Source organism: Xiphophorus hellerii, chromosome 2, assembly GCF_003331165.1.
Source record: "Xiphophorus hellerii strain 12219 chromosome 2, Xiphophorus_hellerii-4.1, whole genome shotgun sequence".
NCBI lineage: Eukaryota > Metazoa > Chordata > Actinopteri > Cyprinodontiformes > Poeciliidae > Xiphophorus > Xiphophorus hellerii.
The window spans coordinates 16,007,866-16,033,419 of NC_045673.1; the positions used below are offsets into that span (position 1 = coordinate 16,007,866).

Sequence of the window (25,554 nt, forward strand, 5' to 3'; positions counted from 1 at the left end):
TTGTGACGTTTAAGTGTAAATGACTGGAACGTTATTTTATTTGTACATTTCAAAACTATTATGATGTTGTACAATGTGTTAATGATGTTCCTGCGCTGGTTCCTTAAATAATTGAGTGTTCCCTGTCCTCCCTTCCTCTCCGTCATCATCATCAGATCAGACTGTCATGCAGCATCCTTGGTACGTGCACAGCCACACTCCGCTCATGGCAACACAGTACACACAGTAAGCCGAGTTCAACCACTCCACACCGGAGGGGTCGGACCGCTCTCAATCAAAACGGCTTTAAACCCACACAAACCAGCTCGAATGGCTGCTGCCGCCTAACAGGGTGTTTAATTACGGTCAAAGGAACCTTTATAGTAAAGAGCTGCTTCACTAATATGAAGCAGGGCAGGGGACCGTTAACAGAATAATGGTTTATTCCTGAAGTACGACGTGCAGAACTGAACGCGCCGCACCCCAACTACAACTCGAACAATCGAGTGAACGTGCTGTTCTTGAACATCCCGCCCATCGAGCTCCGGATATGTCAATTATTAACAAGAGGCGGGGCATGGGGCTGCGGCGCGGCCTCGGATTGGCTGAGCGGGATGCCAGTTTGCTGTACATTTGCATAACCAGGTCGGGTTGCAGATGCATGGGAGTGGGCAGAGCGGGGGTAATGCAAGTGAACTGAACTTCTGCGGCGGTGTAGGCTTTAGAATATGCCTAAATGCGGCCAACTTTAATCTTGCGCTGAGATTCCATTAATAATGAAAGGAAAAAAAATCATTTTGAAAATATGGATATTAAATATCACAACGATGGAGCAGGAATTAAACTTTTTTATTTTTACAAAAAAATATTCTAAAAGAAAACTTGGGATTGGTAAGTGCCGCTACATTTTTAATGAACATGCAGTCATAAATGTGATACGTTAATCACCGTGTGATTTTGTTATAAATGTCTTTATTTTGTGTTTACTATAACAATGTGTGAGAATGAAACTTTCTTTTTACCGTTTAGAAGCAGTATGATGTGAACTATATGTTAATGTCCTGACTGATCCATAGATCATGAACAGGAAGTCAAATCTCATTTCACTCTGATGATATCACTATTACATAGTTGAGAAGATAGAATTATTATTTTTTTAAATACAGACTTCTTTTGTTTTATCCAGTTGTATGACATTGCATACTAAAGCGATTATTTTTGACCAGTTGATTCATCAATGAATGATGACACAGTATTCATTTATGCTCTACAGAGTGTGTGAGGCGAAACACTGTCACTATAACCTCTGAGATCTAAAAGCAGGTAAGCCACTGACTAACGCACATTGTGCCAGTTGCCAGTTCCACTGTGCGTGTGACAGCGGCTAACCTGGTTTTGGGAATACCGCTCACTCCGTCTCGCCTTCAGACCAGCTCCAGCCAGACACCTATATGTACATGCTGTTCTTTATCATGTCCTGTGCGCTGCTGGGAAAGGCCTGATCCACTCGAATGCCCTCCCAGTGGTTTCCACTTGTACTGAAGCCACTTCCTCCTGCGTTGACATACCTTATTTAGGACCCAGGTGGCTGTTGCTTTGCCTTCCCAGATGACCTTTTGCCATCAGTTGTGGCTGTTGGCGAGTTTTGTTTCAGTTTCTTTTTCATAACTGTGGGATTGATCAGTTTTCTTCTCAGCAATGACAAGTTTGGGGTCTCTGGGTCTCCTGAAGGCGAGGTTATTGTTACGTCAGTGGAAGGTTTTGATACGAGTTTTAGCGATATGGGTTTTTGTCCAGGGCAGGGTGGAATATGAAGAGGACAATGCCGCTAAAATAGTTGCCATTGATGTTCAATTCTTGTCTTATGATTTTGTGGCAATAAAAGGGCTATGTAAGTATTTTTTTTTATGAATAAGGAATTTCTGGTATCATTTTTAGTACCAGAAATACAAAACATTTCTGGTACATAAAAAAGACTGTTTAGTCCAAAAATGGCTTCTTTTTTTTTTTTTTTTTTGCTCGCTCTGAACATTGATTCTATCAGGCCCAATTTGTGAAAACTTTACTTTTTTGAAAACATTTAAAAACATTGTTTTTAATACTTCCATGGCATGAGAACTTGCCTAATTTGAGACACAGTATAAATGCACAAATCTGGACTGAATCTACAGTAAGTACAGTTTCTTTAAAACAGACTTTGTGAGGGCAACACGAGGTGCAGCGGCACAGCGGGCCCATGTGAAGAAGCCGTCAGGCTTCAGCACATCCATGCGGGGTTCAACTCCTGACCTCAGGAGCTTCGCTGGAAGTTTTACTCTTCTTTTGCTTCCCCATCTTATCTGAATTCTCCCAATAAAGACCACTGATGATATTTATATTGATTCATGTAAAAGAGTATCGTTTTCACAAAATATATCTAAATCTCTTTAAACTTTATCAGTCAAGACCATCTAAGATCCAATCAATGTTCTTTAGCTCTTAATGCTCTAACAGTATAAACGTTTTTTGTGTTTGGTTGTGTGTGGGGTTGGGGAAGTAGGAGCTTGCCCAGGGTGCCATCCATGTTTGTTCCACAAAACCGCTAAAGTTGACTTCAGAATGTAGTTATTTTAATGACTTTTGTATTCATGTAAATAATATTCACCTAATTTCTGAGCAACGTCATATCGTTTGTGCATAAAGTGTATTTGTATGTGCATGAAGTGAGAAGTAAAGTTGTGACTTAAATCATTTGTTGCCTAATCGCTACTCAATTTGTCTTGTCATGTAGAGCATGTCTTCACAGGATTTTTTTTATTTTTTATTCCCTCCTCATCTGCACACGATGAGTCATTGTGACACAGAGGAAAAAGACAAGAGTGTGTCTCACCACTCTTGAACTTTAGCTGCCTGTCAACGTCATCCTAATATGGGACGTGCAGACGCTCACCCTCGTCTTCATTGAGAAGATTGTTCTTCCAGATGCTCAGCTTGATCAGTCTTCAGTGAGAACGAGATAACGCAAAATGCTATGCTAAACTCCCAACACACAGAACTCTGAAAAATCTTTAGAATCCAGTTTTGTATCATTATGGGAGTTTAGCTGTCTGGGTTCAATTTAACTGAGAAATGTTGAAAAGTTCCTCTTATTAATAAAGTAAAATTCTAATCTAATGCATTTATCTCTAGTATCCCTCAATATCAGCAATTTGAATGAGATAGTCCGTGGGGAATGATGAATTTAACAGTTTTGTAGTAAAACTAATATCTGTGTAATATTCTCCATGTCCACGAGAGGGCGTTAGTGTACCACACGGCTTTGGGCTTGTCCAGACAGTGGGAACAAAACAAGGATTTGAAGCTTATCTAACCTTACAAAGCCAGACAGTTCTAAATCTCCTCATTATAATCCAATTCTGCGTAGTGGATCAATGTATCAAAACTTTTGGTGTCATGTGCTGGAAACATTGAAATGGGCAGGGGGGGAATGATTTTAAGACAAGGATGAGAAGAAAGAAAGCTTGAAAAATGATGTACTTGCCCCGGGATGGCAGAGGAGGGTATTTTTAGAAGCCTACAGGGTATCAATCCGGGGTCAGCCAGAGCACACGGGGAGGCCTACGTCATTCAGAGTGTGACAGACAGCAAATTTGGTCTCCAGGGTAAACAAACGGCAACTGGGTGGAGGACTAACATGGAGAGCAGGACCTTAATGGATGTGTATTTACCATGAAGATTTATGATCACTGGAGATAAGCTGTATAGTAGGACAGATTTATTTGATTTTTAGTATACTTAGGATTATTATACAAATATAAAAACTGAATAGCGTATAGTTACAGATAGGATTTTTAGGGTATTTCGTCAGCTAAGAAATACCCTAAATAGGACACTGAAACTTGTGTCCATTTGACCTTGCAAAATAACTCAAGCTGAGACAGATTGGAAAGAGTACCTGTGCACAGATTCTCAACTCAATTCTGCTGTACTGCAGACATATTCTTATACATAATTAAATTGTTGTAGCTCTGGCTTTATATTGAGGGTCGCTGTCCTCATGGAAGGTGAAGCTCTGCCACAATGTCAAATCTTCTGCAGCTTCTAACAGTTTTCCTTCCAGGGTCATCCTTTATTCTGCTTAATGCGTCATCATATCATGTAGGAAAAAAAGTTACCTGACAAGAGCTCCTCCTTCTTCCTCATGTTTACTATGAAGTCTTTGTGGCAAACCTTAAACCAGACTTCCTATGGCTTTTGTTCAGACGTGATTTCCTCTTTACAACTCTTCTATACAAGACAGATTTCTGCATCATTAACAGTAATCCTGTCTCCTACCTAAATTGTGTCCCTCCACAGTTCCTCCAGAGTTACCAAGGGCCTACTGGCCTCATCTCAGAGTAAGAGTAATTTGTTCAGGGTTTTCTTAGTTTAAAAAAAAAACAGAAAAGAAATTAAGGCATAAGTGCACACTTGTAAGTCAATAGCTTACTGCAAGGATTTCAAATGCACAGTTTTCAAATAAAGTTTTCTATAATTTCATATAGAAGTTTTTGTTTTAAAAAAAATCACTCAACAAAAGGATATCTAAAACATGATTCACATTTTATTATTTAAATACACATTCATAGTAATAATCTCTATTGGTCAAAGGTTCCTAAATTATTTTACATTTCATACAGATACCTTGAAATGTTTACAGTAGCAAAATGTTGTAAATATATCTTTCTTATTTATATAAAGTACTTGTAAGGTAAATTAATAATGAATGGAAATGTTAGGAAGCAAAAGGGGTTAAACAAAAGGTGACGGTGACAGAAAAGTGAACAACTTTCCCTTGGCCCTGCTGTCCGTGTTTTATCTCCATGACGACTCTCGGGATGTCAGGACTGCAAGACACAAAAACAGGTGGGGGATGATGATACCTTTTTTTTTCCTTTTTAAGGGGATGGAGGAGGGTTGGTGAAACATTTTCAGCTAGAAAACATCCTTCCCTGCAGGCACACACACACCTCCAGGGAATACAGTCTGACACAGGATCGATTTCTGGGTTAATTAATTTGCCCACAGATTTGGGGTATTACTTGAGGTTTGCAGTCCAAAACATTAATTTGAACACAAGTGAATATAAAAAGTGTCTATTAAAAGAACTGATATAGGCATGTATCTCCTATCTCAAAGAAAAATAACACTGCATATGTGAAGGAAATGCACACAAGACACACACAACAGTTTGACCGATCAGGATATTAGGAGGATTTGTCCTAAAGTCCTAAATGCTTTGAAACAGTACATAAATCTGAATTATAGTGTATGAATTTCAATAGTATTGATTGAAACATTTTTATAATTGTTATTAGGGCACACAGTGCCTTGGAGAAGTATTCATACTCTTGGAACTTTTCCACATTTTGTCAGAGTACAACCACAAACTCCAAAAACAATGCAAAGTAGCACATAACTGCAGAGCAGAAGAAAAATGATTTTCATAAATACATAGCTGAAGATGTGGAGTGGATAGCATTCAGTCCTCTGCGTAAAATCATGTGCAGTTTGATAAGGTCTGGTCTTTCAATAGGCTTTTCAAACACGTGACTATGTGTATTCTAATATGTGCGTATGATTAAGACCGTTCCTGCGATGGACTGTCTACCCGTCCAGGGTGTACCCCGCCTCTCGTGGCTGGACAGCTGGAGATAGGCACCAGGACCCCTGCAGACCCCAATGGGATAAGAGTGTAAGAAAATGAATGGATGGCTGGATTAAGATCGTTGTCATGCTAGAAGGTGAACCTCCACAGTCCCTGATGTTCTCTTCAGCCTCTAATTCTTTTTTCTTTAGCTGGTATTCACTTCTATTCCTCATCTCATCAACTCTAATGCCTCGTTTCCACACAGCAGTACATCACAGGTCTGTGGAGTTCAATGCGCTATTTTGTCTGTTTCCAATATAAAGGTGACCCATAACACGCCATTCGTTGACTTTCTTTAGTTGTAGGACCATTTAGGACAGAGACACAGGCTCCTATGCTGGACCATAAAAAAGTGTTCAGAACTCAGCAGAAATGATCCATAAGTAATTTCCCTTTTCTTAATGAAAAAATAGCATCATCATTGAAGTTTGTGGTTGAAACCTGACAAAATGTGAAAAATTCAGGAGTACAAATCCATTTACAATGCACTGTACATTATTTACCTTTATTCTACAGCACAATGAGGTACATTGCAAGTTCTGAAAGGTCAAACTGTGGGTGTGAAGACAGCACAATTACCAGGCACATCCGTCCCAGAGGAAGGAACACAAGAAGCATCTCAACAAACGCAGCGCCTGTGGCTCTACGTCGGAAATGTATTTTTTTTTAAACAAGGATCTTGGTAAAAATAGACAATCCTTAAAAAAGTCTTCAGTAAGAGGTCCAAAAAGATATCAATACATTTCTCTGTAAGCACACAAGGCCCAATGCTTTACACAGGAGGAGAATTGTGAAAGGCTCTTGCTCTTTGAAAATCAAGCATCATCAAAGTACAAGGCATTGTGCAGATACATGCTCCCACATGTAAATTAATGGTACTCATAAAGAAAAGGTAAACTGAAATTATTTTGGCCCACATTTTTTTCCACATCAAAGTTAAAAACAAACCCACAATCAGAACGTCTGGCACAGTAATATGAAGTGCAATCTATAAGTTACATTGAGATACAGTGAAGAGCAGCTGCTGGGAGTTGATTTTTGACTTGAGGGAGGGGAAGGCCACTCGGAATTACAAAAGGAGAGGATTAGCAGCAAATCCCAAAATGCATTAAAGAATAACAGAAGCAGTTTTGGTTAGTCCAGAAGCAAATAGTGTGAAGGCAAGGAGGACATGGAAGTGCAGAGAAGATAAACCCTGGAGAATCTAAGCATAAAAGGATGAGAGAAACACTAAAAAAGGAAGGTGAAGGACTGCATTGAATGGAAAAGGCTACGGACAGAACTAAGAGAAAGCTGTTAAAGAGAAGCCTCTTATCCTGCAATGGTTGAGCAAAGGGAAGGTAAGAAGTGGAAGAGACCACCAGTGCACTGATGGTTTAAGAATCAAACACCGTTATTAAAAGCACCCGCTTTAAGCCCAAGAAAGCTGGAGTAGATATGAGGGCAAGGGGCTCTGGGACCAGGGGATGGAGACGTGGGAAGCAGCAGGGTCTCACACATACACACCCTCAGGGTTGAGACTGGACACTAGAGGGTTTTGCAGGTTCCGCGGATGTCCTAGAAACTGCTTGGCCGTCGGACGAGATGGAAATTCCACGGGAGTCGCACTGCGACCTGAAGGGGGAAAAAAAAGGAAAAATCTTCAGTAAATGGCCAACTTGCCATATATACAGAATGTGTGGCATCCATACTACCTGCTGCCAGTTCCAGCTGTTCAAGCTGTTCCTGCAGCTCTGTGCGTGAGTGGGTATGAGCCGGCACGACGCCTGTCTGCTGGATAAACTGCTGCAGATTACACTGCCTCAGCTCCTTATTCAGATCCTCCAGCTCATTCTGCTTAGCCTGAATGATGAAGGTGGAGAAAAATCAAATGTGACTGGGCTGTTATTGGCTGCATGTGTGTGTTAAGCGTAAAAATGTTTGTTTTTTTTCTGGGTCAGTTTGATTTCTTAACAATTATTAAAAAATAATGCTTCCAGCGTTTACCACAAGAGGGCAGCAGACTCTACACATCTAAACGAGTCACAGGTGCAGATTACTGCTTATCAGGTAATTATCAGTCCATTAAGCTGGAGCCATATAACTACCTAATTTTATCAGATTAACACAACATGACGCATATTTACACATCAATGCAATGTTTATCAACCAACGTTATTGAAAATATAAAGTTCTGAGCTTTTGTTGAATAACAACTTCATGCTTACAAAATGAACTTTAATGCACACAAGCAAGGTGTCAATCTACTTCAATTGACTAAAACAAAGTATGCATCTGCAGGGCATTTCTCCCTTCCACACTCACACGTGCTATCTGTGCGTGTGAGTGTGTGTGTTTGGATAATTGATGTTGGACTGAGAAAGCCTGCTGAGGCAGTTCACACCTGCAGGTCTGCCTCCATTAGCCCGATGATAGGAACGCTGTGCTCATCACGGGCAACATTTTAACGCTCTGCTGGCTGCCTCGACCCATTCCGCTGACTGATGAGTGACACAAGATCTTTTTCATCAAAATGGACTCAGCCTTCTCATACTGTTTTATGTTTAGAAGTGTTAACATTTTAAGGAAGTGAAGGCTTCCTATTTTCTCTGGCAATTACTGTACATAAGGCAATATGTTTTTTTTGTCCTACACATGCAGTGCTGTTTGCTAGTACAATATCTGATGTTTTAACAACCTATATAAAATAAAAAAACTAATCTTTGTACTCTATGTCAGGTACCTTTGTAAATCAGGGGTAGAGTGCTGTGACAGTCTATGACACACAGTTCCTCTTGGTCCTTTTAACTAAGCAGTAAATATGTCAGATTTTGCCTTGAAAGGCACTCAGACTAAAAAGTCAAATGAGCTTCCTAACCCTAACATAGTGGAAAAACTTCTGCTTCAAATTTCTGACAAAGACTCAACCTAACCATTCTCATTTCTGCTAAGCTATCATGAAGATGGAATTATTTTTTTCTTTAATCCTTTGACCACCATAAATTTTGTGAAAAGCACATACAGTCAGGGGAAAATAAGAATGAAACATCTCATGAAGGGATGGTCAATTATTGTATAATTTATTGTTATCTAAAAAAAATTGTATTGTAACAAGAAGTATGACTTATTGTAAAAATGATGAACTGTAATTGATGATGTTTAAGACTAAAAAACACACACTGTTTTTTCAGTGTTGGTTTCATGACAGCATCAATTAATGTCTTTATATTTTCAATTCAATTGTACTGAAGTAGCTTATTTGATAATATTTTTTGTAAGAGCAGTTTTTGTGAGGTTCTGATAAAATAAAAGCTATAACTAATCTATTTTTTAAACTATTACTTCACTATTACTATTACTTTTTAAATATCTTTTCACCGTACCACATAAGGTTCATATTGTTCCCTCCCAATAACATTTTTTCAGTAAATATGTTTCTAATGAGGCCAATAATCTAAATAATATGAACATACAGTTAAATTTTAAAATGCAATAAATTAAACTACGTTTTATAGGCAGGAATGTCACATGGAGTAACTTTTAAATGCACAAAAAAGGGAAGGTCCAACCTGGTTCAGTTATCTCACTGCAAAGTTTCTAACAGGACTAAACAATTTAAAAAATCATATGAGGACCACTGGCAGAAAAACCTGAAATTAGCAGGTACAATTTTTTAAATGATAACAATAAATAATTCAGTCACTGCAGCGACTATACAGACAGAATTTATGCACATTATCTGTGGAAAACTCCACTGCAGAAGCAAAAGCACCTCAAAATCTGATGCAGAAAATTTAGACAGGCTGACAAACTGCTCAGAGAATTTAGGAATTCTTTTTCCTGTGTGATTTCTCTTCGTTATTCATAAGTTCATTTAGAAATCAAAAAGATTTGTTGTTTCTGCTCTGAGGATTACATGGTTTGTAAACAACATCTGGTGGTAATTTTATGAAAAGAGGCTCAAATATTGACATGTTCAATACATATTTTCTATGCTGAATGAATACTGGGTTGGTTCTGGGCCTGGAGAAAGCTCAATTTTGCCTTTAAGCTGGGTTAGGCTTTTATTAGGATACCTGTGCCAATGACTCAAAGTCAACAAATAAGACATTACACAACAATGTGTCAAGGTTAAGTAAATCCAATGAAAGGGGTTTTTGTAATCCAAATAAATTCTTTTTAATCCAATTTTCTACAGACAGTACAACCAAAGGCACACAAATGTAAATATAGTGTAAACAACTTGAGTAATTATGAATTTGGAACATGAATTGAATTCAATGTGATACTTGCCAAACCAGTTTAGCTTGAGTATAAATAAAACACTTCAATGAACAGGAAGATAGTGAGTATCCCATAATCGTGTCGTGATACTGATAAAACGATCAGCTTTTGTTCAGAATTCATATTTCTCTTTTTTGTCTATTCACTGCTATATGTCTGGAGCATCATGCAGGCAGGAGAGGGATACAGATTGATGTGAGGCAAAATGGGGAATATCTTAACCCCTCTGAATTTATAGTCCTTTTTCCAAAACCATAACCTCTCTCCTTACCTGCAGCAGAGACTCTGCCTTCTCCAGGGCCTTGTCACCTTCTGACACCTGCTCCTCAAAGTCGATCCCTTTCCTCTCCTGGATCCATAGCTCTGTCTTCACAGCATCAAGTGACTCCTTGGCCCCGCTGGCTTTGCTTGCTGCCTGGCTCTCCCTCTGGATCTCTTGCTCCAGCTGGGCAGAGCGTACAGAGAAGTCATGCAGCCGCCGCCCACAGTCGTCCAGCTTAGCGTGCAGGTCCGTCAGCTTCCTTCTCATTTCTCGCTCTTTGTCCACCTCCACCTGAAGTTCCTCATCCCAGTACTGCTCGTGGGTGAGCTCAGCATGGTTCCTTCGCATTGTTTGCTCCAAAGCATCAATCTCTTCTTGCAGTTGAGATTCTGATACTGGTGAGGGGCTTGGAGAAGGATATGGACGATATGGTGACTCCTTCTCTAGGACCTCAAGCTGGCCCTCTATGGCTCTCAGTCTCTCTTGTTGTTGAAGGATCTTTTTAAACACTTCCTCCTTAGTAGGCCCAATAGGAGGTGAGGGAGAATGTGGAGATACAGGACTAGATGAGGGGGATGGTGAGACCCTTTGCTCTGATGAGTCCTTTGGAGACCTCTGAAATTGTTTGGGTTTGGTCTTTGGGGAAGTGGATGGCCCCAAGTTAAACGTTAGTGCTTTCTTAGGTTGGTTACGTTTCAGGGGCTCTGGCTCAGGATGTTTGGGCAGTTGAAGAGGAGACTGTCTTTCTTGTTTTGAACTAGGACCATCACTGCTGCTAGGGCCAGTACGCCGCAGGAAGAACTGAACCTCGTTGCCATGTTGGCCCAACTTGGCCAAAGACTCCAGGGGTCTCTCTGTAGCCAAAAGCTGCCTTTCAGTGTCCCTCAAACGTTGAATAAGAACATATCGACCAGTCTGACCTGGAAAACAGACAAAAAGACAGAGAGTTAAGGACAGAAGCATTATTATTTTACTAAAACCCTTTTATATTAGAGGAAGATATACTCTAGCTTCTTTTATCTTGTGTCAATTTTTGAGAAAGCCTAAAATTGCAAAGCTTAAGATCAGTCAGATTGGATGGAGTCTGTGAATGTGCAGTTCCAGAATGTTTTAAGTTAGATTACATTTGGACTCTGAAAAGATCATTTTATTGCATTGATATGCTTTGATCAACATCCAACGTGACAAAGTCAATCCTCCAGAGTCAGTGTCCTGCATGTTTTAGATGTGTCTCTGATCCAACACAGATAATTCAAATGGCTGAATTACTTCCTCAATAAGCCATTAAGCTCTACAGAAACCAGTTAATGAATTATTTATTTGATTATGTTGTGTTAAACGATGGAGACGTCTTAAGCATGCCGGACACAAGCCCTTGAGAGTTGAAGTTGGGTCACCTCTGATCTAATCCACTTTGTTGTAGTCCTGGTTGTACGTTTGGGTTGTTGTTCTGTAAGGTGAATCTCTGCCACAGTCACAAGTCTTTTGCAGTCTCTGAAAGATTTTCTTCCAGGATTCCTCTTGTATTTTTCTCCATCCACTAACTCTTACTATCCTGTCTCTCCTCAAAAAAATATTTCTAGTAGTCCATGGTAGTTGCTACTACCATGTTTCATCACGAGTAAGATGAGCTTAAGGTAGTGAGTTGCACTAGTTTTTGAGCATTATCTGATTCATACTGCATACAGTACACTGATAACAGTACACTGATATACAGTTATATCTCTATCAATGTGATTTGGAAAAATGTTGGATGTATACAACTCGCACAACAAGTGAAAAAAAATTCAGATAAAGTGAAGTTTCCACAAGGATCTGGAAATTAGGGCAAACACTCCCCAATGACTTGGCAACAAGCTCACTCACAGAAGGAGGAGAGTCTAAATGCGGAGTGATGCTGTTTAATGCTGCTGCAGCGTGTGGCTAGCATTAAGCCGGAGGACACAGGGATGGACACCCTGCTGAAATCCAAGATCCAGTTAAGGACTTGATTCAGGTCAGTGAAGAGAGATAAAAAGCAAGAAAAACAGGATGTCTTCTCCCTTACTTGTTACAACAATTTCATAATGCAGATTGCTAAGGGTTTTTAGACAAACTGTGAAAAAAGAGAAAAAAATATACAAATGCAATATGCTATTCTTGGAGGACAATAACTGTAGAGGCTGAAGTACTCACCAATGGCCTGTGCCAAAGCAATGACGACATCTTGGCAGGAAGTTTCTTGAGACAGGCCGCAGACCACGCGCACCACTCCATCCACCCACACTTTGAGCTCCATCTTGGACCAAGCAGGACACACTGAGCGGTTAGATTGTCCTCAAAGCAGATCAGCTCAGTTAGGCTTGTCACACTCTACCGATGCATGACCCTCTGCAAAATAATACACAGCAGAGAGAGAGAGGTGAGTTAGTGTGACTGATAATATCATATTGCAAGTTTATACACCAAACAGTACTGACGTCAAAATCTGACATGATGAACGAGATGAACATACAGTGGCTTGCAAAATTCATCCCCCTTAAACAACTAAGTCATCCATAATTTGGAAACTATATTTGGTAGTTAACATTCTTTACAAATACAAAGCAGAAAGTGTGGTGTGCATTTGTCCCATCAAGATTAAAAGTTTTCCAAACCACTTCACTGAAATGTTTGCTTCTTCTCGGAACATAGCACAGGATCAGACAGAGCCACTGTAGACACCAGTTTTCTAGTCCTGTTAATTTAGTTTAGGTCTGGACCTCCCACACATAAATATGCTTTCATTTGTTTTATTGTTTTGGCTTTGGCTACACATTGCCCTAGTCTCAAGTCTTCTCCAGTCTCTCAGGTTTTCTACCAGGATTCTCCTCTATTTAGCTTCATCCACCAACTCTTACCACCACCATGTTTCACCTTGGGGCTGATGGGAGTGTTCAAGATGATGCTTGTTTTCTGGCACACCGTGTTTAGGGCTGTTTCTCTAATTAATGCTTTCCTAGCTCTGTCTGTCATTTAACATTGAAGTCTATGTTTCCTATTTCTAGATGACAGATTCAGCTGTGTTTTGTGGAAAGCTGAAAGCTTAGAATGTGGTTTTACACACCTAGACACCTCAGTGAACTTCCAAACAACCTTATCCCGTACATGTACACTGTGTTTCACTGTTTGTTCATCAATGTTCTCTAATAAACCTCTGAAGCTATCACAAGACAGCTGTATGTATACTGAGATTAAATTACGCACAGGAGGACACTGTTTACTAAATAGGTGGCTTGGGAAAGCAGCTGGTTGGGCAAAACTATGAAGACTGGTGTCGAAGTAAAGGGGGAATGCTTATCTTTTCGCATTTTTCTTTTGAAAAATCTTAAAAATAATGAATCATTTACCTTTCACTTTACAATTACTTTGTGTTGGTTCATCACATAAAATCACCACAACAGTCAAGGGAGATGAATACTTTTGTGAGTCACTGTAGTTATAGGGTTGAAGACTGTTGGCAAAGTATTAGTAGAGTGAGGCCAGATTATGTTATGTCCGAGTGCTTTGTTAATAGACCTGACAGTAACTTGTAGACCTGTGAGCAAGAATGCTGACCTGTAGCCACTTTAAATGCTCTGTTGCCTGCCTCCAAAGATTTTATAATAGCTTGGTGCCAAGAGGAACTGACAGGAAGGGCACAGTCACTCATGGCTGTTTTGGATGTGTGTGTTGAGAGAAGAAAACCACAGAAAGACAAGAATGTGTATGTGCACGCTGGATTCAACTAGCCTCAGCAGGACCAGAGCTGGATTCAAACTAACTTTCCAGACCTGAGCAGAAGGTTTAACCTAAAGAAATGTCATTACACTGCCTCTGTCCCCTCTGTGGGTACTTTAATAGCAAAACTTCAAAACAAAACAACAAATCCTATGAGCGCATTTAAAAAGTGAAGTGCTGCAGGCATTTGTCTCCTGAACTTGGCATGGCAAATGATTTTTTTCTGTTCAGGTGGCTCAAAGAGAGCTCCTCAGCCAGTCAGACAGATGGTGTTCTCTTTATGTCTCCCTGGTTCTCAATGGGAGGTGTTTTACTTTGAACGCCACCATTATCTTGCCCTTCATTCAAAGCGTGGCTTTGCTCCACAGGCTGCTTATTGGGAGCAGCTCCGAAGGAATGCACTGACTTCATCTTCCAGCCGGAAGAATTCCTGATTTCTTTAACAAAAGCCCTTAACCCCACCCCTGCTCCACTGCTGACCTGGTTGCCCTGCGCCACCATTGCTCTCCACTGTTTAAATGCCAAACAAAAAGTCTCGTGGTGAGCAATAAACTATCTGATGTGGCAACATTGCACGGCACATCTCAATACGACAGCACAAACAGAACAAATAACAGTGTGACTCAAGAATTGAACCAGCAGAACGAGATCATTGGAAAACAAGAAGGCGACATTAGCGGGTGATCACACACCAAAGGAATTTATTTGAGGGATGTAGGGGAAGGCAATTTTATCTGGCAGGATATGTGATTTGAAAGAGGAGCGCTTATCAGATATCAAAACGTTAAAATTTCAACAGCACACGTCCACCATTTTCTTTGACAGAACAGAGTGTGAACTGCTGTAATATATAATTAACCCTATCTGCATGGCATAAAGTGGGTGTAGACAATCATTCACCTCAGTGGTGAGGCTTCTTGTAAGTTCAAGAAAACAAGACAGCAGGAGGGAAACATTTGTTTTTTTAAGCCATCTGCAGTAGAATCCTCAAGTCAAAACCCTGAGCTCATTTGTCATCTTTTTAAAACATACGTTTACCGAGTTTTAAACAAGCATTTGTATCGCTTCCTTTTATTTTTGTATGTTACAAAATAAACACACTTCAATGTAGATATCAGATCTGAATTTCATGTTCATCAAAGATTAGTTCATAACTGTGAAGTGGAATAAATTTGACACAAATAGATGTGGGCATGAGTCAATACTTTGCAGAACCACATTTTGCTTTAGGTACAGCTGGAAGTCTTTTGTAGAGTGATTCTACCAGCTTTGTGCATCTAGAAAATAAAATGTATATCCATTCTTTATTGTAAAATAGCTCAAGTTCAGTCAGATTGGGTGGACAATGTTTGTAAGCATCAATTTTTAAGCCATGTATTCTCACTCAGGTTAAGGTCTTGACTAGGTCATGCTAAGAAATGGATTTGCTATGATCTAAACCATCTACTGTAGCAAAAATGTACCTGTACCCAGGTAAGTATTTTTCAGCCAGGTTGCGGTACCAGGATTACCCGGCATTGATTCCATCTGATGAGCACATAGGTAAAGAAAGAAGTTTCAAATGTGCCATAATTTGTTGCAATTTTAAGCAATAGCACTGACATTAAATAATTATAAATTGCAAAAAGGGCCAACATCTCTGGACAATTAAATCGCTTTTAAAACAAGGGTATTATTTAAATATTTTAATACTATCAACCTAAGAAGCAGGTACTGTCACTTTACAACAAATCTCCCAGCTCAAATTGTTATTTTCCCACAATCCTTAGCTCTTGTACCTCTGGCTATTGAAATGTGATAATCTGCACTAACAGGAAACAAACAGGTCTGTGGGTCTCAGGTTGCTGTCTGTTCCTTTTGTCACAAGTAGAACGATACTGAGAACAACACGTCTGCCTGGCTGACACAGCTCCAGAGTCTTGTGTCAGTTCCCAATGAGATATAGGCAGAAGGGGAAGCTCTTCTATGCAATATCTGAAGAATAAAGTAGTACATTGGCCTAAATTACCTACAATAGTGACAGTGGCAGGGGTAGAGTCTGGAATAATGCAGAATCCAACGTTCAATCAAAATCTCTTCTGGTATTAAACTGTATTGTGTAATACTTGATGTCAAAGTTGACAAGAAGCTAAAACTGAACAAGCACATACTGTAGGTAGTTTGCACGTCGTGTGAGTCATAGCACACATGCTCACGCTTATCCAAACCATGAAAAGTTATTCAAAACTCACAGTGTGGAGTGACTCACATGGCAACAGTCAACACCTCCCACAACCATGCCCTAACCACAAGTTGCCCTGACCCTACAATTTCCAACGGGTAGAATACCCCCCTTCAGTCCCCACCCTGACTTTCACCCATGCCCCACCCATCCACACAACAGAAGACACAGTTTCAACTGAAACTCTTTATGCTGACCTCCCATAAATCTTCTAAAAGGGGGGGGTGTGGGGGAACTGGTAACCCACAACCATGAAACAATTTACAAGTCACACTCTCCTCAGAATCAGACAAAGAGAAGAGAGAAGAAAAATGACATGCTTGAGGAACTTGCCTGTTGAATCAACAAAAGAAAGCTGACAAGTTATGCTACTTGTGTGATGAAAGGGAGAGGAAGACAATCTAAGAACCTGAATAAAAATGCTGACAGATAAAAATAATGGGGAAAACTAAAAAAAAAAAGAAAAACATGATTGGAGCCATACGCCTTTCTCTCTTATTATCACTCATCTATCTATCTAGCTCGCTTTGTGTCTTTCATCAGCCTGACTGCGTTCAGTAAAAACTCCAGCAGCTGCTCTGTGATTCAACTCAAAGCAGAGCTTGGTGTTGTGGCCTTGCAGACACTTGAGGCATGACTCTGCTTGTCTCTGTGTCCCTCTAGGCACACCGAGGTGCTGTAAATTGATGGCCCTCAAAATATCTAGTCCCTTTTTACTAGATAGGTGAGTTATTAAAGCACACAGTTGTATTGGAATTCTGACAAAGAGTGAAGATGAATTAGCAAGATTTTTTTTTTTTACCATTTTCCACGCACATTTTATTGTCCACTTTGTGCTTGTTGATCACATAAAATATCCATAAAATTTGACGTGAGGCAATCAAAAGGAAAGAGATAAGAATTGGTCAATGTGACAAAACAGAAGAAGAAAACATGGAGAAAATCAAATAGCATGAAAACATTTTCACACGACTATATATGTCTATACAATTTGAAAAAAAGTACCCCACATCTTCATTGATTTGATTATTAGTTTATGTAAATATATCATAGCATGATAGTACAATACTGTTTATACTTAGCTGTCAGATTTATAGTAAGTAAATTGATGCCGGTTTCTTTAATCACAGTTAATGTGGAATAAGATCATAATTATATCATACAGCAAATATTTTCTGTCTTGATATGTAATTTTTATTAAAGACAAACATCTAGCACAAACAAGAACCTGTTAGAAAACAACAAATAAATCTTTCTCACCAACAGTTGCACCGTTGTATACATGTCAGCAAATGTGTGTTAATCCTGCATCTGGACATATCTTTACCTTTACCTTCCATTTCTAAGAAAAACACTAAGAAAAATGTGCCACGTTTATATGTTGTAGCCAGTAAGTGCCCTGCGGCTACAATGAGAGTCTGCTTACTGGGTGTGGAAAGTGGCGAAAAAACACCCAGCACTGCGTCCTGCTTGTGCTAGTGAAATGGTCAAAGGTTGGCTTGCATGTATTTAGGTTTGTATGTGCACATGTCATTTAGTCCTATCTTTACGAGAGGCTGTTCCAGCGCAGAGTGATTGTGGCGCTATCTCCGCAGCAACACAAGTGTGAGTAGAAATTGCAGGGAGTAAAGGGCAGAGTGTGCAACACACACTGACACAGATGGACACAAAAACACAACAAATCAAGCGCAGGCAAACAGCTATCCTTATCAAGATCTGCAGAGAAAATAAAGGCCTCACCCAGTCTGATTTCAGCTTCTATAATAAGATAGATGACTGATGTTAAGGAACAAAGGGCAGTGCTTAGAGAAGCTGTTGCCTCTGTGCCACTCGGTTCCATATTGGCAAAGACAATCACTCAAAGAGCCAGTAACACACTGGCACCAAACAGCGTGGGCTCATTTGTACTGCACAGACATTGTTGCTCTGGTTCTACACCAGGGAGTGAGCACTGTCTTTTGTGACTTCTGACATTGCTGGGTCATCTGTCATACCAACATTTACATCTATTCAGTGGTGAACTGTACCACTGATAAAACTGGTAAAAGGAAGAGCAGATATTTTTATTATCCTTCCTCGCCTCCTGTTTTGCATTCTTTACAGCACCTCTTTCTTCTCCACATGCCAATGCTTTGGTCCACAAGCAAGCATATTTTCATGTGGATTAGACCTCACAAGAGCAAAAATAAAATCACTCCTTATTTATCAGCAGTTTATGTAAAAAGTTGTTGTGCATAGACTTTTGCAGGAACAGTAACTGCATTTTTTTCAGAAACGGAAGCTAGCTAGAACAAAAAGAAAAGTCCCAATTTGTAAATATTTCCTGTTGCAAAAGAAGCTAATAAAAGCAGTCATGGCGTGCTACCCACCATCCTTAATAAGGTAGTACAGTTTTACACTTGGGAAGGTATAAGTTGCATGTCCGATAAATAGAAGACAGTGTTTAATCAATATTTCTGCTTAGTATAAAATTCAAAATATCAATAAATAAATGGTAAAGATATCAGAACTGCAAAAATGAATATTCTATTTAATTTTAGCAGCAATAGGATTACTTACTGTTTTTAAATCAGATATTGAATCATGTTTCAGACTTTACTTTTAAACTCTACTTTAATGCCATGACTCATTAATATTTTTAATCAAGGTTATCATAGCATAAGAATCTTAAACCGACCAAGGCCTCTACATCATATCTATAAGCTTAAGTGATTAAAAAAATTACAAATATTCAATTTAAAAACATCAGGTGTTCTCGGAAAAGTAAAACTTGCCTGCAGCTCTAAGCCGTACTAATCCCTGTACAAAACATACAGTTGTCCTTGGTACACTCTGAAGGCATCTGGGATAAAACTCACTTTATATAACACTGTCAAACTTCGCCAAACATTGTGTATTTAGCTCTAATGATTTTGTTTTCTTCCCAACATGTCGAATGAAACATTTTCTATTCTCCAGGAGCCTCCTTTTCCTCTCAAACACCTTAACTGCCAGACAGGAGGCCTCCACCACAGTGATCTGGCACGTGCAGGTGGGGAGCAGGGAGTGGTCCATTGGGCATGTGAGAAAAGTAGATACAAGATCTCTGGGCTTCTATTGGGTGGCATTAAAACTTAATAACTTTCCATGGTACGGCCAGGCTGCGGCACGCTCTTCAGACACTCTGCTTGTTAATTAAGACAGCATGGACGCTCTGCTTACACAACCTTCACTGAGGTTTCAATGCACCTGACGATTAAGGTGTTTTTCTTAATAGCATCTTTGTTTGGCAGTTACTTTTCAGAAGTAACTCCAATTGCTCGTCACTGGCAAGCTCTTTGAAAGTGTCCCCAGTGAGCTTATGTCTCTCCTCTATTGACATGCTAATGACTCAGCATGAATGAATCTGAAATGGCTCTTGTCATCTAAAATGCATACAGGGATCTTTTTGCCTGTACAGTACTCAGTCTTTTACATTATAATAAATCCCTCATCCAAGTGTGCAATCTCAATACAAGGATCAGAAGGGGTAAATGAATGCAGGGGGCACCTTAGCTGTTAAACTAATCTGAATGGGGCAGCTGTCAGTACCAGAGTCATATAGATCCAAAGTAACACCAAATGTGCATTAAAATAATTTACCATACATTAATAATCTGAGCAACTGCTGAGCAAATACATGATTATTAGACTGATGATGAGAGCTTAAGGGTTAAAGGAAAACTTTCCACTGAAGCAGGGCATTAGAGTCTGCTAATCAAATCTAGCTGTCACTACCACTGCAGTCAGAAAGTGCATAAGCACTCTGTGTGAATTTCCACTCATTATGAATGAGTAGCATTACTTTCATGGCTGGTAAGACTTAGTAAATCTTATTACCTTATCCTGAACCACAAGAGAGAAGGAAAGCAAGATTACCAATCTGACAACACTCTTCAGTTTAGAAGTAGATACAGAGGGAAGAAGAAATGTAACTAGCTCATTCCAGAAGATATTTAAAAATTAAATTAGAGAAAGCAAAAAAAAAAAAAAAAGTACAACAAGCTATTTAAGATAAATTGCATTTTCTGCAGAGGTAAGTCAATGTTTATTTTAGGTTGAGAGTGAAATCTTCACCATATAACAGGAAGGATAACAGTATAACAACAAGTTCATTTATTTCATTGTTTTAAATTTTCAACTGCTCTCTGTTACATAACATGCCTCATTTAGAAATGTTGAGTGCATTTTGAAAATCCCAAGAGTTGAAGAATGGGTCTACATTGCGTTGTTTATTAGTAATGAGGGTTACTCATGTGCTAGCCATACTTATGTGCTAGTCTGTGCTAAACTGTAAAAATAAGTGTGACATTGCTTATGCTTCTAATTCAAATTATTAAGTTACTTTTTACATCAGGAAGGCAGAAAAAAAACATTTAACTCTTGTTTATTACAGTTACTCAAGAGAAATCAGAATCGGTCATTCAAACTTTTTTTTTTTTTTAAAAACCCAACAAAGTTTAAAAATTACCCACAGCAGCTGTGATTATTACATCACTAATGAAAATATCATACAGTTTTGCTTATTTGTGATTGCTTTAAGTGGAGCGTGTTGCTATCATTAAGCTCTGATAATAAAATGTATCTGAAGAAACATTTGTAATTTATTAAAAGTTAATTATAGATAAACTACTGTGAGCGTATAGCCACAAGAGTTTACACAGTCCTGTGAACAATGAAGTACTACTTTATTATTCATCCTGTCAGGTAAAAGACTTCTATCTGGTTTGGCAGTCAGCATTCATTTCACCCCGGAAACTAAGAAAAGGCGAGCACATTACAGATGAGGAATTTGTTTGCGCTGACTCATGGATCCGCCCCCAGAGCCAGCGGCTAATGGTGAAAATGATAATAAAGGACCTGCATGTAGCCCAGAGAGAGCCCGGCTCAGGAAAAGAGGTTTGCTTGCCCTGCAGGGTGAGCCGTGCTTGTGCAGGAGTTTACATTGATGGGTGCGCTGAGGACGATGACTTTCAGACTGCTGATAGGCGCACATGTGTAATTATATACTCCTGGATCTGACTCAGCACTGCTTGCAAGGGAAGGAGGGCACCGCTAGTTTCCCAGCCAATCTCACACTTAATAAAGAACACATTCAAACATGCTGCACAGAGACTACATATACATATATGCACTGTGCAAACAAAGAGAGGAAGATATTCTATTAGTCATAGCCAAAATCATATGTTACAAGGGTTTAAGCACAGACCGCCAATGGTCTGACTTAAACTAAATGATGATGGATAGTTCTGGACTAGATCTGCTTGTAACTGAAAAAGAAATTCCTCATGTTTTCAAAGGGGAGCAATTTACACAGCACATCAGTCCAACATAGGAGTCTGAAATTCAACAGCGCATATTATACATAGGTCTGGTTGTAAAGTGATAACGATTCACCTCGACCTCCTCACCCATGTGTTACTGAGCAGTCACGACTACCACGGGCTCCAGTGTCACATCTCTGAAGCGGAACTCATTAGCAATTTAGAAGCTGTTTCCACATCTGCTTATTTCAATTATTCAATTTAGTTTTCTGTTTTCCTCTTTTTTCATTTTTTTCCCTTCAGGAAGGAAACACATCCATAAATTATAAACAAGGCAAAAACTAGACTTGTCTAGAAAAATCAAGGTTGACTTGCTAATGTAGAATTAAAGTTTAACTAACAACTAGTTCCCTCCATGTTATGCTGCTCAAACAGGTAGGGATTCATTTCAGTTATTCGTTTCACCAACACGACTTCCCTTTTAAACTGTTTGCCATAAAAATGTTGTGCACTCTGTGCACTAAAAATATTGAGCTCTGTGATAGATTCCTCAGAAATTCCTGACATGAACATCACATCTAATCCATTTTACTCAAACAATATAAAGTCACATTCCAGCAAATAACTAACATATAAGAAGAAAAATCTTTCAAATAAATCCTCCCAAAAATCTACAAGCCAAGAAATCCTAGTGTAGAGGATTATTTTGAAAGTATAACATGGCATAGGTACAGACAACAAAATTAATTCCATGACCTGTCCAAAGCTTGTAAACCTTACTTAATCCTGTGTCATTTTTTATTCTTGTTTATAATAAATATCCATACAAGTGGTTGGTGGATATTTACATTTCTAGAACTTATTCCTGACAATTAAATCTATTTCGGTAGTCACTTGTTTAGTATTAGTATGAAACTCCATTCAACCTATGATGTGATACGAAATTAAATGTCTCTAGATGATAGATAAAGGCAGACGGAAGACCTTTTTTAACTTAAGGTTAGTTAGTTATAAATCCAGGGGGGAAAAACAGGTGCACATTCTTCTGTGAGCTTATAAAGGTAATATTACAACAAAAACAACCATAAAAAAGGAAACACAGGGCTCTTGACAGAATTTATGTTTTCATGGCTGAAAGTGTGGAATCCCGCTCAGTTTCCTCCCAAGACATCAATCTGCCATCAAAATCATTTCACGAGTACTTCACAAACCACCACTATGACTAATCTAATCCATGCACTGCTAGTTTTTGATGCCAGTCAATCTTTGAAATGGAAAATAGGGTTCCATGAACACGACAATCTTTGAGCAAGTGTCCAAAAGCTTTGAGAGGCAGCCATCAGCTGCACAGTTCGGTGCCTCTGGTATGTAAAACATCCCTTCTTGCACCTTCCTAGTATTTACCTAGGGAGTTCCAACACACCTGGCCCTTGAAGAGTGGGATACAGGCAAACACAGCCATGTAGTTGAAGAGTTGGAATGTATACCTTTCAGTAACCTGTCACAGCTGAGCCTTGTAAAAACAAATCTTGTCGAGAATTGATAAGATCTTCAATTTTGTTACCAAAATGAGCCTCATCCCATAAAAATGCTACTTGTGAATGCTTAGATAAGAGCTGGGGGAGGTTTGAACAGATAACCTCAATGGTATTTATAACACATCATGAAACTAGGTGAAATAAGATCATACAGTCACATTCCAAATAAAAAACTCACTGTGCTTTAGAAATAGGGCCTGTTGCTTTATTTAAACTAAGTATAAAAAGCTTAAGAGGACCAGGAACTAAACACTTTTATGAGACGACAGTCAATCAGGAGATAAAATATTTTTGTGAAGTCTACATAAATATTTTGGAAGGATAGATGGATGTTAAGGTAACAATGTCAAGTGTAACATACAATACACAGAGAAATCACAAAGAACACTAAGTACATGGTTGACTAGTCGATATGGCGGAAAAACATATCACAATATAAGCATCTCATATCAGTCAATATTGATAAGTGTTGATTCTTTTTTTTTTTGTTTTAAATATCTGAAAAAGAAACTGTGTGTTAACTGTGGATAAAACTTGCAAAACTGGTTTTGCCAGTGTAAGGTGGAAAAACCTTAAACTGCTGATGTGTAAGTTACTCCGCAAGTTGTTGCTAAGTAGCCAAAGTTTGGGGAAACTTTAAACTGTTTGTTGCCCTGCAGATTGTTGCTAGGTAACCAACAAGTGAGTTAGTTAGTTGATGCCACCAATCGTTATTAGCTGGAAGTGAGAGGTTGAGTGGCTAAAGCCTTTCCTCTGCCTACATCTCCCAGAATAATGTGTGGTTCTATTGAGTATTCTATAAGATATATTATCTATTGATATTGATCACGTGTCTATTGCGATATATGTATGGTTATTGATTTGTTCTCCAGCCTTAGGTTGACAACTGGTCACATAATTTTTTACTTCCTTAGTTCGTTGTACATATTCTATTTAATTACTTTACTTCACTACTATTAGTTTTATTATTTTAAAACTTAATACAAAACTGTCTTAAACATCTTTTAGCCGGAATAAAAGAAAAGAAAAAAAGAACAGTATGTATATGGATGTACAGCTACTTTAGGCAAAAGATGAAAAAGATCATATATACAGTTGTAACTAAAAGAAAATTAGGAACCAAAACAAACATCTGATGAAACCTTTTCAACCAGCCTTAACTGTACTCTCTTAAAACACAAAGTAAAGGGTGGGGTGTTTGTGTCTCATGTGGTTCACGAGGCTTGGGTGGGCCTCTCAATAGGGTCTGATTTATAGCTTGATGGGTGGGTGTCATGCACGTCTCTGTCTCCCTGTCATTACTCCAAAGAGTAACGATCATAGCTATCAGAGCTGCAGGTTGGAGGATGTCCGGAGAGTTGAGTAAGGAGAAGGTGGGAGGGCACGGTGCAGATTTATGGCACCCTCTGAGCATCTTAGAAACTAAGATAGTATATCTGTGTGAGAATGTGCCCTCAGCTCTGTAAAGCTGTCTTTCATAACGCTCACACATAATCACCGAGGCAACTTGGGCATGGATACCAAGCGCGTACGTGCTGATGAGAATGCTGTTGCTGAGTTAACATGAGAGAGATAAGTTGGCTGCCCCCTGGGAATGAGAATGAGGGGAGACGGGAGAGGCTGGACGAGCCAGCATAAAGACAAGTGTTTGCTTGAAGAGAGACTATTTAGCCAGCCACCAGACTGACTCTAAATAAGACATATCAAAAAGAAACTGACCATGTTTCATCCACACTTTCCCCAGAGAACTCAGAAAACCTGCGTACTGGGAAAGAGCCCAAGTCTGAATTACGCCCCATTTAAAACCACAAAGATGAGGGTAATCTGACACTGAGAAGAAGTCTTATCTGTTTTTCATCTTTATGGATGAAAAACAGTGTCCGATGTGCTTTCTGCGTCTCAGACTAAGTAGTCTAAACTGTACACATAAAAAAGATAAGTGTGTATGTGCATGCAAACTTATAAAGGACTTGTAACATATTTTTGAGAGGTTCATGTTTCTATCCTTTGTATAACACCTTTAATGTCCCTGGAATATTTAGTCCAACTTTTATGTAATTTTTAAATCTGATCTCTTGTCTTTTTCTCCGAGATTTATAGGAGTTAATTCATATATTTCCTTTGGATTTTGAATTTCAGGAACAACCAATCTGCCATTTTGGAAATATTTCAGGTAGCAAAAATATCGCTACCTTAATATTGTATGAAAAATAAAGGAGCATCTGAGTAAATAATCTACCTAATATAAGCCTGTTAGACTCTCAGTGTTAATCTTCAGACAACTGAACTGCAATAATGCAATTACCAAAGGTTGTTGTTCTGTTTCAGACAAAATAGAATATATTATACATTTCCCCAAAATTACTCCAAGATTGTGATAATTTACGTAAGTTTATTAAGTCATGAGAAATTTATACCAACTGGTTCACTTATCTTAAGACTGCCTAGTCAAACTCAAATTTGGGATTTGACTATAAAGACAAACAGCAGCACCACTGAAGTCAGGTCCCTCTTACTACTTTAAATCTAGTATATTAAGCTAAACTGAAGAAAACAAATTAAAGTTGATGTCAAAACATAGAACATCAATGGATAGACTGAGC

At 39.0% G+C, this 25,554-nt stretch overlaps 1 protein-coding gene across 3 annotated transcripts in view; it reads right to left on the reverse strand.

Moving 5' to 3' along the window:
* Nucleotides 1–4,539: 4,539 nt before the first annotated feature.
* The window catches only part of rassf7a (Ras association domain family member 7a), a 35,513-nt gene continuing 14,498 nt past the window's right edge, over nucleotides 4,540–25,554 (reverse strand). For 2 of the 3 annotated variants that reach the window (XM_032588778.1, XM_032588772.1), the window contains 5 exons: nucleotides 12,348–12,542; nucleotides 10,182–11,092; nucleotides 7,342–7,489; nucleotides 7,154–7,261; nucleotides 4,540–4,844 (listed from right to left, as the gene is read on the reverse strand). In XM_032588778.1, the coding sequence (XP_032444669.1) occupies nucleotides 4,813–4,844; nucleotides 7,154–7,261; nucleotides 7,342–7,489; nucleotides 10,182–11,092; nucleotides 12,348–12,450 (1,302 nt within the window). In that variant the 5' untranslated portion in view covers nucleotides 12,451–12,542 and the 3' untranslated portion in view covers nucleotides 4,540–4,812. Of the gene's footprint in view, nucleotides 4,845–7,153; nucleotides 7,262–7,341; nucleotides 7,490–10,181; nucleotides 11,093–12,347; nucleotides 12,543–17,391; nucleotides 17,539–25,554 lie in introns of those variants that run through there. The other variant, XM_032588786.1, reaches the window with a different exon arrangement.